The sequence below is a fragment of the Polistes canadensis genome, unplaced genomic scaffold, assembly GCF_001313835.1.
Source record: "Polistes canadensis isolate GaletaPanama2010 unplaced genomic scaffold, ASM131383v1 scaffold_9, whole genome shotgun sequence".
Classification (NCBI taxonomy): Eukaryota; Metazoa; Arthropoda; class Insecta; order Hymenoptera; family Vespidae; genus Polistes; species Polistes canadensis.
Genome location: NW_014569556.1, coordinates 1511671 through 1531914, shown reverse-complemented (window position 1 = coordinate 1531914; position 20244 = coordinate 1511671). Strand labels below are relative to the sequence as shown.

The window sequence follows — 20244 nt, the reverse complement described above, 5'->3', positions numbered from 1 at the left end:
TCTTTATTTCATTCGCAGATTTTTTTTAAAAGAAACGATTTGACATTGTTCGTACGACTGACGATTTATCAACGACACGATACAAACTCGCGCGCGTTCTATATTACAAATATATTTCTATAAAATAATAATCCTTCGGTGGGGTTGCGTTCTATTTAAAATGGAAGATGTCGAGGATTCCTTTTGCGATCTCTTTCGTCTGAAACTCTCCATTATGATACGTGACATTTATAGAAGTTTAGAAAGCAACCTGTTGCATGATTTGCAAAACAAACCTTACACTAAGAACGCGAGTTTACGAATGAAGAATATTAACGCTCCGCTATAGTATATCACTTCTTAAGTACTTAGAACAGATTTATACCTGGCAATTTACTTCGCCTTGAATGTCTTCATGAATAAAATACAACCCTCGTACAAGTTCGTAAAAGCTCGTTACTCAAAATGATATCGTAACTTTGATGATGCGTTTTAATATAGATATCGTAGGTCGTATAAATCGAAAGGGAATCCCTTTTCAAAATGCTCGATGATAGCGTGATGACCATCAATTCGTTTATACTTTTCATTCGTGACGTAATCTACGATATATCGTTGATTCTGTTGTATCTATCTTTCTGCAGATTGATTGACGTGTGTAACAACGTACGATGATATCAACGCGACGGCGATTCGTAAGCCGGATGCTTTTGATTGGCTACTGATTGAACACAATGCATGATTCCTGAAATCGAACTAGTTCGCGTTTTGTCCTACGAATCAGTCCGTTGTAACCCTGTATTCGTTTGACCATATACTCATATGGGAATACACATAGAACATTATGGAAATTTTTGCATCGAGGAGTAGCACGTTGCGCCTAATTCATACTGGGTTTCACGCGTATATTATTGTACCTACGTTGTCACGGCTGTCGCTGACGTTCTATCAACATGTTGCGTTCGTCTCGGAAATATTTCATCGCTCGATCGTGCCTCGACTAGTATTATTTGTTCTTCCTATTACGTTTATATATCTACATATATAGGGTTGAATATAAAAACCGATAAATATTAATAATAATAATAATAATAATAAACGATATAAGAGAAACAATAACTGTACTTACTAAACAATAATCATGTTCCTTTTATCAATTTTCACTTTTAGATTTATGAGACAGAGAAGATGCTTATTGCCAAAACTATATAATAAGCACTTACGCAGATTAGTATTTATTCATAGAATTGCATAAACAGGTCCATACTCACCGGCACAAACAGAAAGCTATTTCGATGGAGTGCTTGTGATTAGCCGTTTTATAGAAGTGTTGTAGGGCTGTCATACATTCGTTTCTCGTGCAGCTCGTCAAACCACAATATTTCAGGACCGGCTGTAATAATTCCTTGCACTCCGGGTCGTTCCTAAATAAACGATACTGTAGTTAACGCCTTTGAATGCAACTAAGCGCGATAAATCTCATCTAGACTCATGATAAAATGATCATTCTATTCTACTATGACTATGTTCATGCTTTTGGTCCTTGTTTCTTCTAGTATCTCTGTCTTTCTCTTTCTCTTTGCGTATATGTATAGATCGATCTACGATATTATTAATAAGCTACAGCTTTAGTTTCGGTTTTAATAATGGAAAATTCGAGATTAATCGCTTATCGCGTAATTATGACCCACATACGATGTGGATTGAAGCTTACTTGCACGATGTGTATGCGTGATGACACGTGCTTGGTAGTATCAACTTGGGTGGTTGCTGAATTTTGTCAATTTCCGATTTGGCAGATGGCAAAGCTTCTGTAAAAAAAAAAAAGATGAAATTAATTGACCTTTGAAATTTTATTCGATCGGATATTCGAAACTGTACAAAGACAAATTACGCAAATTGATTACTTGTACATGTAGACTTTTTTAATCTGGCTAATGAACGATTTGTTAAATAATTAATCGTCTAATTAGTAAAGATGAATGAACTCGTCACAAACTCTTACTCTTACACGATTTAACTTTTCTTATAATTATAAAATGAATAATTCATTTTTTTTTTGTACACCCTAGTAAAGCATTATATCTTACAATTATTTCTCTTACGATTCATTAATTTACCTTAACATATCAGTAATCATCTTGAATATTATATATTTTGAATGAAACAAAGATCTCTCTATCGACTGAGAATTTCTTTTAAAATTTATTTAATTTCATAATTTTAAAGAAACTTTTAACATGATAATCTTTATGTCATGAGTACTTTCCAATGTCTTTGTACTATGTAGAAAGAAAGAAAAAAAATTAATTAAATGATGTTTCTCCAACGTAACGTAATTTTATAAGACAGAAAGCTCTATCGTGCTCGGGCTGTTTCATCATGTCACTTCTTGTTCACCCTTTCTACCCATACATTTTTCCCTATATTCGCCTGTTACTACATTTTTTCCTGCTCACTTACCCCAACGAAGATTGCCATCGGCAAAGTTAAACATTCCAGGATGAACTATACCCGTACGTGCGCTCTCACCGTTTACATAAGCGAGGCGAGAGACCTAGTTTCCCAACTCGCGTATACAAATAAATGATAAATCGTCAACGAGCACCGGTGTGACGTGGTGACCTCGCTTGTTGCCTAAGTAGCGAACCATAAGCAAGTCCAAAGAAAAATGATCTAACCTGACGCCTTCTTGTGCTTCGGCCAATAACGAATAATTTTTATCAGCTCAACCGATCTCCCTCGCACTTGTTTTCTTTTTCATGTCAGAACTCTTTAATTCCGTTTCAATCATTTTTATATTTCTTTTTTTTTCAATTTGAAAATCACATTGATGAAAAGAGTTAAAACATTGATCATCAGTAACTGAAAAACTTCTTAAGTATTTAAATAATGAAAATAAAATGAATATTGAAGAATTAAAATTATTTAATATCATAATTAAATAATACTACGATCGAAAAACTTTACTTTTCAACAATATAAGAAATTTTAATTATAACATTATATAAAAATAAAGTACAATTAATTTAATTATGAACGTGGCGACAGTCATGGTGTTAACAAAATCATAAAAAAAATGATAGATAGATTGTTTGTCGAATATTCGATGATAAGTGTTAAACTCGATAAAAGATATAATCGTGAGAAGTCTTGGTTTGTCATAATGACAAATGTTATACATCGTTAACACAGAACTTATTGGTTCGATCGATGAATCGAAGAGGGGTTAATCATTAGTCGAACCTTTCTGAATATTCCAAGGACTAATGATGCTAAGATAAAGAAATAGGAGGATAGTGAAAGAAAAAGAAAAAAAGAGAGAGAGTGAAGATTTCTCATGAGTAGAGCCGCCCTACCAGATGACTGGCCATAAGTCAAGCACCACAGCGAGCGTGGATTCGACGCAGTTTATTAAGACAAACGAGCGGCCATCATCCTTCCGGGACTCTCGTACTCTTTCTACTACCTTAATCGTTGAGAGAGAGAGAGAAAGAGAGAGAGCTAACGTTCCTTCGGTTTGAACTGCCTGCGTCTGCCCATTCATTCGTCTTCCCTTAAACGCCTGCAAAAATGTAATCCCCTTTCCATTTCCAAAAATGAATCAAAGAGGGTCGTAACGATGATCGCAAACTGATTCATCTCGTAGTAAAGCTCGATATTTTATATTCGACTTTTATGAGAACCGAGTGTCTTATTCTCTTATCACGATATAGGAAAAATAAAAAAAAAAAAAAAATAAAAAGAACAAAAGAAACAAGAGGAATAAGAATAAGAATAAGAAAATGGAAAAGGAGTCTACTTTCACGTTTAGTAAAGGCAAAGTTAAACGAGAGTAGAGAGCAGAGATTTACTTTTCCTTTCGTGTCATCGCGCATTTCGAGAGGCACTCACCGATGAAATTTAAAGTAAAATCGTCAAAAGGGCATGCCACGGAGCTGGTACCATGGTAAAATTAATCGTTGAGGGATGGTAGACTTTAAGGACTAAGGAGAAGGACTGGATCGAGATTCTTCGTAGGATCGAGATCTCTTTCCAAGCCCTCTACCTCACACGCCGCCTCTCCCTCTCCCTCTCCCTCTCCCTTTCCCTTTCTTTCTCTTTTTCTGTCTACTATGTCTCTTCTAGAAGTGATTCGAGAAGGGATTCGTTTTATGTTGGTTGGAAGAGAGGTTCTTCGACCCTTCTTCCTGCGACGAGGAAAAGACGATGGTACTCTAAGGAGGAACCATAAGTTCCTCGATTCGAGTAAGGACGAGTCTATTTAGAGGGGATGATCGGAAGTATCCATTGGCTACATTGGTTTGGGTACGACCCTTTAAACGACTGTACTACTTTCGGTCGATCCCTCGTAGTAACGGAAAGGAATAGAGAAAGGTAGGGAGAAACGAAGGGAAGAGTAGGAAGAACTAACCACTTGGTGGAAAACTACAGGAATATCAATGGAGCAAAGTTAGTTTGCCGAAGAGAGTAGGGTTCCGACAAGGAGAGATTCAACCAATGAATTGATACGACTTTCGATTTTGTTATTTTTCTTTCTCCCTCTCTCTCGCACGAGCGCTTTTTCTTGTTATTTCACCGTAAAATTTAAAGCTCATGCGATTCGGTACTTTTGATGATTTTCTTGGGAAAATATTCAAGTTTCAAGAGATTAAATTGATGAGAAAAGTGATGAATAGAATGAAATATAGGAATGATCGGTAAGTATATCGTCGAACACAGTAACGGTCTGTGAATCGTTAAAGGAAAGACGATTCTCTAACGAACTATATCGTCTTGAATCCCAAAGGACGTGCCGTAGATCAAGACGATCTTGGTCAGGTAACCAAGGAATATCAATCCTTTAAGTTCGCTTTCAGACGTGCCACGTAAGATTCTTCGTGTTGGGCGCTAGAAACAGAGGCAATTCCGATTGGCGGTAATTGGAACTCGTGTCCGAGGGACTTCGGCCAATAGAGAAGAGTAAATGAAGCAATAGAGAAAGAGAGAGAGAGAGAGAGAGAGTAAGACAAAGAAAAATCGATTTTACCGTTCGAAATATATGTCGAGTACCTTTTATAAGAATTGGACCAGCAATCTATTATAGACAAATAAAATATGTTTCTCTTTATACTTAAAAAAGAAAAGAAAAATAGTTAAAAATAGAAAAGAGACATATCTAGGTAATTACGAAGGGATTAGAAATGCACTAACAATAATTATGTATGTCGCGGTACGTAGCAGTAAAAATAAATTGCATTTGTATTATAATTTTAATTAAATTTTGTTTTCTTTAAATAAATTAATCAACTAATCTTGTCCGTAGAAAAATGTTAATTAAATTTATTCCTACAATTCCTAAAATTGTATTAAACATTTTTATGATTTATAAATTGATGGCTTATCCTGTATAAAAAAAATAAAATCTAGAAAGTGGAAGCTTTTTGCTTGGCGCAGGTGTACAATGTAGGAATAAAAGCTGTTATACGTGAAAATTCATAGAAATTTTCAAAAGAGATCATCATTTCTAGTGGTCGCGTACGCATAGTTTTCCGAATGCATGCATGCACATCCATGTAAATCAATATGAGTCGGTGTGAATCCGTGTGAAAGTGCACTTATATACGTATGTATATTTACAAAGTGGGCTTACGAAAATTTAAGTAATGGAAATGCATCAATCAATAGCCAGATAACATTTTTAAAGCTTCGGAAAACGTGTACGAATAGGAGATCAAAAATAGTATAAATCCGAAATTTCCAGTTAGGCTTTTATAGATAAAAAAAAGAGAATTTAATTGAAGAAGCTCAAATGAAAGAAAATGATTACCCTTCTAATTGAAGGGGAGAAGAAGAGAGAGAGCTTGTAGATAAAATTAAATGACTTAAACAGGCTACCCTTTTGTCTCCATTAATCGTTCCCTTCTCTTGTTTCTACATTTCTGTATTGTATATCTTTAATTAAAAACCTCTAAACATTTCATTCATTTTTTTTGTAATATTTTTTTGTTTGCTTTTTTGAATATTAGGATAAAAAAATAACAATATCTTTGACACTATCTTAAATTAACAAATAAACCCACGTGTCTCTTGTTTATTAATAAAATATTTACCAATAAAAATCGTCCTAAGGTTCCTTCTTCTAATTCAATTGTTTGTTCTGAACTGTCATGTCCTCGACTGTTCATCTATTATAATATATTGTACATAATTCACCTCTTTTTAATGACACAACAATGTTTACAGACGAGCGCATACTCACTTTGTTTTTTCTAAGTCTAACACATGAGACAAATATAAAACAACGTTTATCTTATTTTCTTTTAACACTATTGTTTATCTAATTTCTACTTCCTACAAATAATAAACGTTTTATCAAGCATTGGATTTGTTATTGATTCGACGCGCTATCGATGATCGATTAATTAAGAGAAGTTTCTAAAAACAGGTCGATTATTCTCTTTAATGTTGTTTTTTTTTTGATTTTTTAGAAAAAATAAAAGAAAACTCAACGATGATACATTTACTATGGACTAAAAAAGAGTCGGTGTTTGTGGTCACTCCTAACTTACTAATATACTCGAAACCGACGTCGCGGTCGATCGATCCGTCTGCTCGTACTAAACTAATTGAGAAAAAAGTAAACAACATATGAGGCGAACGTATATATTTCGAGAGAAGGAGAGGGAAGAGAGAGAGAGAGAGAGAACTCGAGTAATGCTTTGGAACCACTGCCGTTCGAGTTTGCGGTTAGGTTTTACTTTACATATGTAGATAAACCTATGTATAAATATACATGGATATATACGTATACATACATATATACATAAGTTAACGTTTCTATAGATTTGTAATCGATAGGACGTTGTGCTTTTGATGTGGTACAAATCTATAGTACATTTTCACGAATGAATTCACGAAACATATGCTACATATCATATACATATAAGTATATATGATTATCTTCATATGTACGTATATAAATATATATATATATATGCGTTAAGTGACGCGTGTATACGAGCGACAGTCGAAAATCGCGAATTAGGCACGTGTGGTTGAATTATAATTATACCGATTCCGTTTGTTTAGTTTTCGCGATGGTAGAAACGATTTTATGCCGTATTTGTTTTCGCGAGAGACTGGTATGAATAAAAAAGTTAGTAAAAGAGACAGAAAGAAGAGAGAGAGAGAGAGAGAGAGAGAGAGAGAGAGAGAGAGATGACAAGAGAAAGAAAGAAAGAGAGAGAGAGAAAAATTTAACGGAGCAGCGTATTTTTATTGTCGCGCATTTTTATTGTTGCGCGTCAATTTTTCCGGTAGAGGGATAACAGTGACACGTGTGTGTTCCACAGTCAGTTGCTTACGAAAAAGCTTGATATAATAAAAAAAACGAGCGAATATTATTATTATTATTATTCAAGAATGAATATATGGAAAATTATTTATATTATTGTCCTATCAACTTTTTCGATATTTATTTATCAGTGTAAATTTATAAAAAGTCACGCGATACTTCAAACCAACTTTAAATTAGCCCCCTTGTTTTATGGAATCTTTTATTATATATAATAAATGCAATTTTTCCTCTTTGTGTGTTCGCATAAAATATAAAAAAGGTAGAACAAAAAATATTGACTCATGCATCTCCGCTATGTTCATATATATTTTTTATAATAATAATAATAATCTTTTTCTAATAGTATAAATAATAAATGAATTTTTTTCATGCATTCATCGTAACTTTATCTTCGTAGCGTAACGAAAATATTAGAAAAGAAAAATTGTCTTTTTGCAACAAATTTCCGAAACAAGAGAATAACATGAATTTTATAAAAATTAAAGAAATTTGTTGAATTGGAAGAATTTTATGTGTCATCTTTCGAGTGAATATGTTTTGTTTTTACGCATAAACCAGGAACGCATATCGAAGGAACAATTTAGATTCATTGTTCCACGAAACGACCTTGGAGCTTCAACCGGCTGTTTCTCTCGAAATTGGATATATGTATGAATGCGGAATCCGCGTGTGCCGAGAATTTTGCTCTTTCGCTTTCGATATGTACTTGTTTCTCTGTTCTACGCGTAGAGATATACGTATGACTTAGTTTTATACAGATACGTCATATATGAAAAAAAAGAGGATACAGTAAAAGAAAAATGAATATTTTTATTCGTCTTTCTAAATTACTTTTTGTTTCTATTTTATCGAGTAAAAAATAAATGAGGTAGAGAACAGGTATTACCAAACGTTTTTTCTAATAACTCGAAAAAGTAAATTGCAAAATGGATATACTTTTATCCATCAACCTATCCGCCGTCTACCCATCCATCCATTTACTCACGTATATACACCTCTCTATCTCGGATGAAAAATTAATTATAATAGGGGAAGGGAACGAACAAGGACGAGAATAAAGAATTTAGTCTGAACAGAGGACAGTATTTGGTTGGTGATGAAAAAAAAAAAAGAGAAGGATCAGAGAAATGGATAAAGATTATAAGAGAAAGGAAGATAAGAAAAAAAGGAAAAAAAAGAAAGAAAAAGTTTGCTGAGCAACGATGCCAACTATAACGCATCAAAAATTGATTGCATCCGGATCGAGCCCAAAGTAATTATCCCTAGTTATCCCTTAATCCAACGTTTTACTTTTTTCTATCTCTTGTTTCACCTGGTAATAGATTCCAAAGTTAAAAAATGTAAGCAGACCACTTTAAACTCTCGTTCTTAAAGTAAATGTCACAGTCGAAAGCGCTTTCTCAAGCGGAAAGTTTTGAGTTTAAGAGCACCATTATAGTTGAGGAAGGAAATATCTGCTCGCGAGACGATCGTCACCGTCAAAAACTGACGGTACTTTAAGCAAATTAGTTCCTGTAAAGTCTAAAAACTACAACAGCCGGATGTATGTATATCTATAGATATATATATATGTAGGTAGGTATATTATATATATATATACAGGGTGTCCAAAAGGTAGTGACCAAAATTATACTACGTATTACTGATTGTAAATTGAACTCTTTGGTAATCCGAATAAACGCCACTGGATTTCTATAAAATATGGTAGAAATAGAAGATGAACTTTGCGAATCTATTCAAAATGTATTTACTATTATTTCAAATAAAGTTGGAATATTTGAAAGAGTTCGGCAATTATTAATTAGATGAATGGAAGCCTGTATTCTAACAGAAGAAAGAAATATCAAATATTTTTTAATAACTACTACAATTAATCATAAATATTTTTAAAAGTGTATATCTGTTTCATAAAACATTTTCCAACATAAGTTTATATGAACATTTTTTTCATCGATTTGTCCTCAATAATACGCGTAGTATAAGTTAGATCATAATTTTTTTGAAACACCCCGTATATATACACAGACTTTCTACAGCGTATCTCTTTGAAAACGACTTTCGCACAGATTCGAACTGTCTTGATCCAAGCGCCCTATCGAAATCTTAGACGAAAACTTGGCCGGTTCTCACTCCGATGGCGGATTAAAGTTCGAAATCCGGCAACTCGAGAAATAATATGCGGACCTGCAGAGATATATACTTTGCTGCATGGGGTGCTGGAAACGAAGGCCCAGGAAATGAGACGACTCACGGTCTCGAAATTAAATTAAACTTTTGCTACGATAAATCTTACCGGCACGATATTATCATGCGATATTATATTATACAATTGCTATTATCGATTCTTTTTTTTCTTTTCCCAAAGATTATTTAATAAAAATGTAATTACAGATAATTGATATAGGTATGTTTATTAAAAAATATATTGATAAAGTTAATAAGATAATAAATCTTAAAATCGAAACCGAATAATTAAGTTCATTGAAAAGAAACGAATCTAATCAATCCCTTAATAACTTATTGTTAAACAAAAAAAAAGGAAAAAAAGTACTTACGATCGTTCTCCTCCATGGTCTGATTCTTTTTCCGATGAGTTCGATGATGATGATCTCCAGGCACTGGTATTTGCTTCATCGCGAGAAGATCTTGATGATCGGCATCAATCAATGGATTCTCCACTTGAGACTCGATTACTTCAAAGCTCGTTGAGTTATCCGGATGAGAGATGACCTTCACTGTAAATGAACAAGTGTATCGGAGCATGGTGGATCGCCTCACTCGTTTCACCGTTAAATTAAAACAGTTCGTTTTTTGAATTGAAAAAACAAATTGTTGTATCTTTTTCTTGACCCTTTCTTCCTCTCTCTCTCTCTCTCTCTCTCTCTCTCTCTCACTCACTCTTATTCTCACAAATTTTAAAAAATGAAATTTTTCTCCCTTTGGTAGTAATCCTATCGTAATGAATTGTTCAAGGTTCGTATAAAACTACGCGCACGTTCTCACTCTTATCGTTTGAATAAATAATATTATCCTGTTTGAAATAAAGTCTTAAAAACATAAAAAAAAAAAAAGCAAGTAAGATCAAGTACAATAACGTAAGCCCCGTAACGGAAGATAATCGTACTTTTCGTACTTTTTTGTCGTTAGCTTTACTTGACTGTTAAAGCACGATTAAACTTAACTTTCATCCAAATGTCTCACGCGTACCGTATATAAATTCCGAGTTGGCCGTGCACCAATAACATAAATTCGTGCCGCGAATAGTCAAAAGTGCCAGGATAGGCGGCGGGGGGTTTAGGTCGTTCTTCTTTCACTCGTGGTATCAACGTTGAATTTAACCGCGCGAAGGATTAAATTTTGTTCCAAAAAAGAAAGAAAAACAAGGAAAACGTAAATAAACGTCATTTTAAAAAAAACGATCTTTTGCTCGGTGTCGCTACAAAATATATTATTTTTGTTTGTTTTAGTAATCGAACTAAATAGAACATAGTAATATAATAACTGCCGGATTTTGACGAAAAGGAAGTAGAGAAGGTAAGCAAAAAAAAATAAGAATGACAAGAAAAAAGGAAATAAATATAGTAAATATCGAATAAGACTAAGAATAAGAAGGAGGAAAGAGGGCGATGATCCCTCGATGTTGCAGCATCAAAACAAAGATCGTCGGCGATCTCTCAGTCGTGATCGTAACAGGCGTGTACGAACCTTGATCGACGAAGCCTTCGAAAGCCTCACGGAGATCGAAGAACCGATCGACTGGCAGAGCGCCGATCCTGAACTCGATGTCATCGAGGTCGTCGTCGACGCGATCGACGATCGCCCGATGCTCGTAGGTTGGCCTCGGTGCGAATTTCTTTGGTGGCGCGACTTGAGGTGTCTCGATTCGTTTAGTTTCGTCAACGGTAGGCGTCGGTCGCGGTGGGTGCGCGTTCGACGACGACAACGATGACGAGGACGAGGATCCTGACGACGACGACGACGACGACGACGACGACGACGACGACGACGAGGAAGAAGACGAAGACGACGGGGACGGTGCAGGTGCAGGGTGATGGTGGTAGTAGTGGTGCTGATTGTGGTTGTGGTGGTGCTGTTGGTGCTGGTGATGATGGTGATGGTGCAGGTGCGCGTCATGCTCGCTTTGGTGGGGGTGCCTTGGCTGCAGGTGCACTGTGTTGGAGGCACGATCATGCTTGGAAAATGCGTCAGAAGAAGAAGAAGAAGAAGAAGAAGAAGAAGAAGAAGAAGAAGAAGATGAAGAAGAAGAAGAAGAAGAAGAAGAGGATGAGGATGAAGGATAAGAAGATATGGAATGGATATTGGAGAATGAGGAGGAGCCATCGAAATCTTGAAAGATCACGTCTCCCTTGGCACCCTTCTGCCTCCGGTCGCCAAACTTTGAACCTGGAAGGTTTAACTGGCCAGCAAAGTGTTCGTCGTCGGTCACGATTAAACGATCCTCGTAACGAGGATCAGCTTTGTTTAAATCTTTCCTCCTTGGATCGTTCGCGTCGACGACGAACACGCTTGGCTTGCCAATCTTTTCCGGTTCCTCTTGGTGGCGACCGGGCTGATGACGATGGCCGTGCTGACGGCGATGTTCCTGTTCCTGGCCTTCGTACGGTATTTCATAGTCGTGGTACGAAGTGCGCGCGGTCCCGGGGAACAGAAAATAGGGATACATACTGGTCGGCGGTAACCAGATCTCCTGGTAGCTCTCCTGCTGCGGGTCGAATGGATAGAGGGCTGAATCCGTGCCCGATAGGTCTACCGAGGCGGAGGAGGGCAGATATTCTGTAACACAAAAGCAGAGACGCGGACGAGAACGGGGTGAGTGGGTGCGTGATCGCATCGGTAAACGTGCACGGACGGGTTTGCGTCGTGATGTGTTATATATATATATGTGTCGCATATATATATGCGAGTAGTGTATTGCTTCTGTTGATCGTGATAATTGTGATAGTAATAGTGTGGTAGTGATAGTGGCAATGATATTGCCTGATTAGTGCTAATTTGGAGATTATCACTCAAAGAATTCTCGATATCTAACGTTAGTAGGAATGAAATCATTTATATTTGCAAAAATTGATTGCAAAGAGCACGTTCCAAATACGATCGATACGAATTCTATTAGAAATTTTGTGGAAAATTTATATACTTTTTTTTTCTTTTTCAATTCCGATATATTGATCAATCATAGTTTATATCAGAAAGGAGAATGAATAGTCTTAAAGGATAAGATATGAAAGGTTGAGTCGAGTATAGAGAATAGATAGTTGAAATAGACGTTCATCTATCTAACAGGCACGTTACAGAGAGAAATAAGAGAACGGACATGCAGGCCCAAAATACGTACGAGATATACTTTGCTGCATCCATAGGAAACTTTTTTTTATTATTCTTTTTTTGCGTTCATCACTCTTTCTCATGCAAAGGTACATCATGCGGTGCACATTCTACGTGTACTCTGCTTCGGAAACTTCGTTTGCGTTTTCGAAATCATATACTCGTTCGCCGGAAATCTATGGTAAACACTGGGATTTGCATCTGTTACATAAAATAATAAAAATAATTTAACGAATTCGATTATATCGAAAACTAATGATTTATTTGCGCAATAAAAAGATACGATAATATTTGAATTAAGAAATAAATAAATACGATATGAAAATATATTTATAATAATTATATTATATATATTATATACTTACGTAAAATATTTTTATATAAGTAAATCAATTTTTTCTTCACAAATAAATAAAGTTATTTGTTAACGTAAATATGTACGCGTAAAAAACCAATTTCTATTCTATTCTTATTTATCGAAATACAATATAAATATTGCATAAGAAAAATGAATTTTTTTTTTAAGTAGATATTGAATTTATTACGGACGTTTTCGAAGCTCAAACTCTTCGACAAAAAGCAAGTACATATGTTTAGAGGAAGTGCTAGTGCACGTGCAGACCAGGGTTTTTCAGGATCGATCCGCGTTCTTTTTGGTTCCTTGCACCGAATCGGATTTCCTAGATCTTTTATTGTTAGTTGATATTCTAAAACGTCACTGAACGACAAAAATTCACGGAAATATTTTTATTTCCATTTTTCTTTTTTTTCGAACATCTGCTTGCGCTTCGGCGGTATTGCATTTAAATGATTCTATCCAATCGCATAGATTTCGTTTTTCTGAATATTTAAAAAATTTTATTCGCATTTTTCCGATCAATATTTAAAACAAAGTAATAATTACGATTCATGGTGCATTTTAAAATACTCAACTATTAATATATCTTATCACGAAGCGTATTCGCCAAATTACAGTATTACGTTTTATTATATTCGAGTTTTATATTTTTCTTTACTATTTGATTTCTCTCAACGACATTCGAGATAAAAATTCATAACCGAATACTTTCGCGTAATTTACTTACCTTTCACTTTCTTTCCTGGTTTACATTTAAGAGAATTTAAAAAAAAACAAAAAAAAAGATATTTTAAGAATTTATATTTTAAAAGAAAAATAAAAAATAAAATAAAAGAACAATAATCATTATGTTCCGACCAAATAATTTAAGTATCAAGAACTATTATATGTATATTTACGAAACAATAAATTACTCTAGTAATTTTAGATCATTAATATAAATTTTAAACAAGAATAATAATAATAATAATAATAATAATAATAATTACATGAAAGTATACACGCAAAGAGATTAATGATCCTACTAGTTTTCGGCATTTATTTCGATAATCTCGTAACTTCGCAACAACTGAAAATTTCATAAATGTGATCTCGCTAAAATATGCAACACTTATACTGCAATGTTTAAGCTGCTTTGCCATTTTACTTCCTATGGCACAATGCGAAGTCGTTCCGCAGACGCGCACATAGATAATAAACATTTGCACATAGGTCACACATGCCCTTGTGTGTGATATTTGTAACTTACTTACTTACGTTTCCTTCTCTCCTGTATCTTTCATTGCATTTCGCGCGTGACCGCACGCTCGTGTTTTAACAATGCCAATAAAATTACCATTGCGAGGCAAAAATATATGAAACGTCATCGATCCTGGATATAAGCAAGTATATATAATTGATATACTATTTTTTTACAGACATACCAACCTTATTTATAAACTTTTAATCAGTATAGAATTATTTTTATAGGGATTATATGAAATAATCATTAATCATTTTTAGAAGAAACTAAAAATTATTTAACGAGTTTCTTAAGGATGTAAAAATATCGTTTGGAGAGAATAATTTTTTTAATAAAATTAGGACTCAATCGACTATACAATGAAAACCCAATTTACGTTTTAATAGCATGAGTTTTCGGTTAATTAGGAAAAAGGGAGCTTATCTAAAGGATGCTATAACGACGTCTTGCGAGCTCTAAATACAGCAGTATCATTAAAAGTAATTGCTTCGCTACTGCTTCTTCTATATTTGTTTTTTTTTTCTAATCGCGTCCTCAATTACAAAAAAATATCGTAGACTGAGTATTATTATTCTCGATCAAATGAATTGTCTAAATGCAACACTCTGCTTTTAAATCCAAGATCGATAAGACCTTTCAATCCGACGCATACATTGATCAAATAAATAGAAACAAAAAAAAATAACGAGAGAGAAAAAAATGAGAAATTTGTACATGATACAGATACATAGAGACGCAAGATGTAATCTCATAAAACAAAATGACGAAAGAAAATTCGTCATCCAAGTTACTTCACAACACAAACAGTCGACTTTCACAAGGTGCTATAGTCATTTTTATACTCGTTCATTCATCGAGCAACAATTTTTACTCGATTCAACGTACAAGAAAAATAGACTGAATTTTAAAACGATGTAAATACCGTAAATAAAGGATCGTTTTATTAATGTGTGAAATGTTGATTACATATGATTTAATATTTGTTTAATATGTAATATTTAACGGATAGTATTTTAATAATAATTTAAACGATCCTTTGTTTACCAGTACCTATAATATACGCAAAAACACAAATTTACGATCGTAAGAGTATTTTGTAATCATTCATTTAATAATTCATTCGATTTTATTATTGATCGAGTATTAACAATAATTTTCTATTTGTAATTAATTAATGTTTATCTATGTTTATAATATAAATAGAAATACTCGTACGTTCAAACAGTGACGAACAAATGCAGAGGATTTTTCGACCTACCGATCGAATCTGCTACGTCTCATCTCAACTCCTCCCTTCTCTCATCAGTCACTCTCTCACATTCTTGCACTCTCGTTTTCTCTTATACTCACCGACGCATGGATTATGATTGACCAATGAGAAGACCCTGTCGCATCGTTTCTTTACGTGATTGTTTGGACATATACAACCAAAGACCGCTGATAATCGAAGTTGCGTCCAGGAGTCATGACAAGCGTCTCTGAAACAATCAAAATCAATTATTCAAAATTGAAATATAATAGAACTCTCTAACAAGTTAAGAGTCAGGTTGACAGAACACAGATATTTCATTTAATTCTACACAGTTCTAGATATTCATCAGGACCAAACTTTGTGCAAACTGTAAAAACCTAAATTTAATTGTTTCAAAAAAAAACGAAAGTAAAAGTTTCCCATGCATTTCTGTATACTACTTTATTTCAGACGGAAAAAGAAATAATAGAAATAGAAATAACTGATCCACAATTTACAATTTGAACAAATTTTTCATATCGGTCAAGAGTTGATACAGAACTGTAATTTTCGAGTTAACTCAAATGCTTATATGTTTTCATGTCAAAAATGAGGATTTTGTAATCGTTTTATATAGGAGTAGAAGCAAAATTTTTAATCAGTGTTAAAAATGTAACATGTTATATGAGATCCTTCTATATTTCGAAAATGTTTATATTTTAACTAACATCGTGTGTTTCATGTCCATTAAAATCAAAATGAATGAACATCACATTCAATGTTAAACATTTTTCTTAATGTCAATTAAAAAAATACAAAATTGTATAGAACTTGTTATGTCCAATGTGTAATAATAATAACGCGTATATAACCAACGTATCAAAATAATATTTTCTATACGAAAAAAAAATAAAAATGAAAAAAGAGTAAAAAATAAGTGGAAAGGAACGGTCAACCGGTAAATTCGACGTCAAGATCTTCACATTTCAAGATTATTTGGGTTGATGGCAATAACGTGTTTCTGGTTGGCAAATTAAAGATTAAAAAGGATAAAATGAACATCGTCGTCGAGAAAAGAATAACAAGACTTATGTTGGGAGAAGAGAAAATATCCAAATGAATGGAAGTGTAAGGATATAAAAAAATAAAATAAAGGAAGCAAAATAAAATGAAAAAATATGTTGAAGTGACAGAGAAGAAAAGAATAAATAATACAGGAAGAATATCACTCAAGGAAAAGAAATGTAAATGTAAATGTTCATTGTTATATAAATAAGATATTACACGAGTCATTTTTATTTTTTGTTTTTTATTTATTTTACAAAAAAAGAAAAAAGGAAAAGAAAAATGGATGCGCAAAACTAATCGATTAAAGGGGAAAAACACGTCGAACATCGAAGAATCTTTCCTTTCGTGCAATTCTATAATAAATCGAAGCAATGAATCTATCCATCCTTTTCCTTCCTTACTATTTATTTCCCTTTTTCACATATCTTCAATAGACAAATATGCGCATTTATATATAACATCCAAGGATAGATTTATTTATGAACATAGCAGAAACTATCTTATACATCCAGTTGAGATATCAAAGGAAATTCAGGACCACTGTACTGTAACTCATTGAATTTACTACGGTAAGATTCGATTTAAAAAATACTGCTTTGATTTTCTAAGTAGTGGAAGAAGATAGAAAGAGAAAGAGAGAGAAAGATTGAAAGAAAGAAAGAAAGTAACTAAGCAAGTAAAGAAACTTAAATAGTTTCTTCTTCGAGTATCTTAACGTAGTATTTCAGTCAAAAGTAGGAAAATAAATATTGATAGTTCTAGTTAATGAAACTAAATAGAATTCCGCTTTCTCGTAAAACAAAGAAATACGGTCTTTTTATTTTATAAAGTAAACGAACGTATTTCTTAATCGATCAATAATAAATGATCAACAAAAGCATTGACTATTGACAACGTTTAACTTCCGAGACGATTTTCCACGAATGTCATTCGCAGGTATTTGGGACGACGACGACGGTTTCCGGTGTTCTCAGAACGATCTCTATGTGATTTCATTGTGTATAGACCGTGAACTGAACTCGCAACAGTATGTAAGCTTCTACCAATCTTGCCTGCACAAGTTTCAAGGCGATCGTTTTAAAGCGACGTTGTACTACTGCCAGTAGAAACTGAATTTACGGCAGGACGAACTCTGACCACCGTTTAACTCGTTCCTGTTGTTGGAGACTATAGACCACAATATCTTTGTCAATCCATATATACGTTTAGTATGTTTTTTTTTATTAATATTATTATTATACAATATTATAATATTCAACGCGTTGTTGAAAATAATGTTAAATATTTGTATAATGTACATATTGAACATAATATATATTTAAAGATCTTTTAGATCTTTTTAACTCTTTATCAGATTTGATTTAACAATATATAATAATTTATCCAAATTATATATCAAAGGTTGCTTCCCGTGATTAAATAAATAAATAAATAAATAATTATATTACGTTGTATATTACATTGTATGTTGTTTTTGTATTATAATACACAAAGAAATAACGAAAACAGATTTCTTTTAAAATTCTTCGATCTTTAGAGAGAGATGCAAAACTTTTGGCAACGTTTAAATTTCCATCATACGAACGTTGCTTTCCTTTCAAGTATGAACGAACTTTAGTATCCTTAGGCAATAAACTCAGTTGCGTGCATAGTCTAAGTTACTTCATACCTTTTTACTTTCTCTTTGAATTTTCCTTGTTTTATTTAATTTAGTATACAAACTCACGTAACTCACGATCGCCTAATCGGTTTATTTGATTCATAGTAAAATAAGCTACAATAAAAGAAACAAATACGACACGGGATATCATATAAATTCGATTTTTTATTACAACAATGCAGAAAAAAAAAGAAAACAAAAATCAGTCAAACGAGAAGGAGAATTATATTAAGAAAGAAGAATAGAAAAAAAATAAACAAATGAGAAAAAAAATCATCGAGCTTGCATTCCGTGAGTCTTTTCTACCCGATTACAAATTTGCTGAGACTAACGAGCAACGCGAAAGCGGAATATCTAGAGAAAAGTTAGACGAAGTCGAAGGATAGTTGAGATTAACTAATTTCACTGGGGCGTTTGGAAAGCTGTATTTTCGTTTTGAAAACGAGCCACGCGAAAAAAGTATGAAGGAGACAAGAAGATAGAAAGATAGAGAAAGAGAGAGAAGAAAAGAGGAAAAAATTATAGTTGAAGAAGAAGGAGAGAAAAAGTTGAAGGAATGGAAAAAATAAATATAAAAAGAATAAGAAAAATAGTAACTTTCACAGGCGCTCATCGTGAAAGAAAAAGATAGTGAAACTCGTACTATTTGTATAATATAGCATATACAAATATGAATGCATACATACGTATCTGTATGCATTTGAATGATTAAGGTTTGTGTACATATACCTATACATACGTGTAGGATGGATACGTCTGAAGAATCCGAGGTACGTGACGGTCGAGTGGCCTTGCACCATCTCGGGAGTGATAAGTACACCTATGTGTGTACTTTCTACACGTGCTTACATTTACACGCAAGCAAGCGCTCACGAATCTCTTAGACGGATGTTGCATTCGTTTCTATAAGATTTTACGGATCTTTTGAAAGCGATGGATGGTCTTCATGTTTTATTTCATAGTTATTCTCCGGAACTTTTCACTTCCTGACTGTCTTTCAATATCAAATGAGCTTTTAGGATTTTAGGATAGAATCGAGTATCTATTTTAAAAATAAAATGATTATTTAACGAAAGAAAATATATAACAGATGCATATTATTCTATGATAAAAAAAAATTGATGAAATTCTCATTTGTAAGAGAAAGAAAAAGAGAGCGAGAGAGAGGGAGAGAGAGATGATTTATTATTAAATCTAATCGATGTTTTCTCTTCGCAGATTTTCCTCATATAGATTGGAAAAGTATTTGACGAATGTATCTTTTGCAAAAGTGGACAAAAGTTATGCATAGCTTGGGCGAAAACGCTTTTGAATAATGCATGCGTCTATGAAGCGGCACGAAAATGATTAATGACACTGACCCGGTCTTCTCTGGCTCCCTAAAACTTCGAAATACCCTTTCGACCGTACGACACCATCGAGTTTACCAGTTAGATGCTCCTACGGCTTATGAAATTATAACGGAACTTCTTCGAACCTCTTTCCTAGAGTTGTACGGAATTGATCTGAATTGTATATGACTTATAAAGAGTTTTCATATTTCCGATAAAAATATAAAATAAAATAAAAGAATTTCTAATTGGATTATTTTAGTTTCGGAAATGATGTATATTTCATTAGATTAGATATTCAATAAAATCAATATTCAATGAATTCCGAAAAAGAAAAGAAAAAAAAAACAAATAAAAGCGTTTGATTTAAATAACATACTTACTTAAATTTTCCTTTTTATTGGTATATATAATAAAATTATGTTAACTATGCTGATTAAAAAATAAAGCGGGAATATCGATTATTTTCCAATAAGAAAAAAAACTAATCGTAGGAATAATTATTAACGTTGGATAGATCTATACTAGTTTCGAGAATGAAAACAATCCTGTAGACATTGAAATATGACTCTACAGAGAGTTCGATGAAACGACGGCTCGTTTCCAGCAGGTACAACCGAAGTAAGTAGTTTCCGTTTTACGAAACGAGAACCACGTTCGTACTCGTTTATTCGTACGTGCTGCAACTA

The 20244-nt window shown here is 33.5% G+C and overlaps 1 protein-coding gene across 5 annotated transcripts in view; it reads right to left on the bottom strand.

Moving 5' to 3' along the window:
• The window catches only part of LOC106792251, a 217738-nt gene that overhangs the window by 37473 nt on the left and 160021 nt on the right, over positions 1-20244 (bottom strand). For 3 of the 5 annotated variants that reach the window (XM_014758524.1, XM_014758532.1, XM_014758541.1), the window contains 5 exons: positions 15616-15743; positions 11024-12112; positions 9874-10053; positions 1694-1790; positions 1251-1403 (listed from right to left, as the gene is read on the bottom strand). In XM_014758524.1, the coding sequence (XP_014614010.1) occupies positions 1251-1403; positions 1694-1790; positions 9874-10053; positions 11024-12112; positions 15616-15743 (1647 nt within the window). The remainder of the gene's footprint in view (positions 1-1250; positions 1404-1693; positions 1791-9873; positions 10054-11023; positions 12113-15615; positions 15744-20244) is intronic. The other 2 variants (XM_014758551.1, XM_014758561.1) reach the window with 2 other exon arrangements.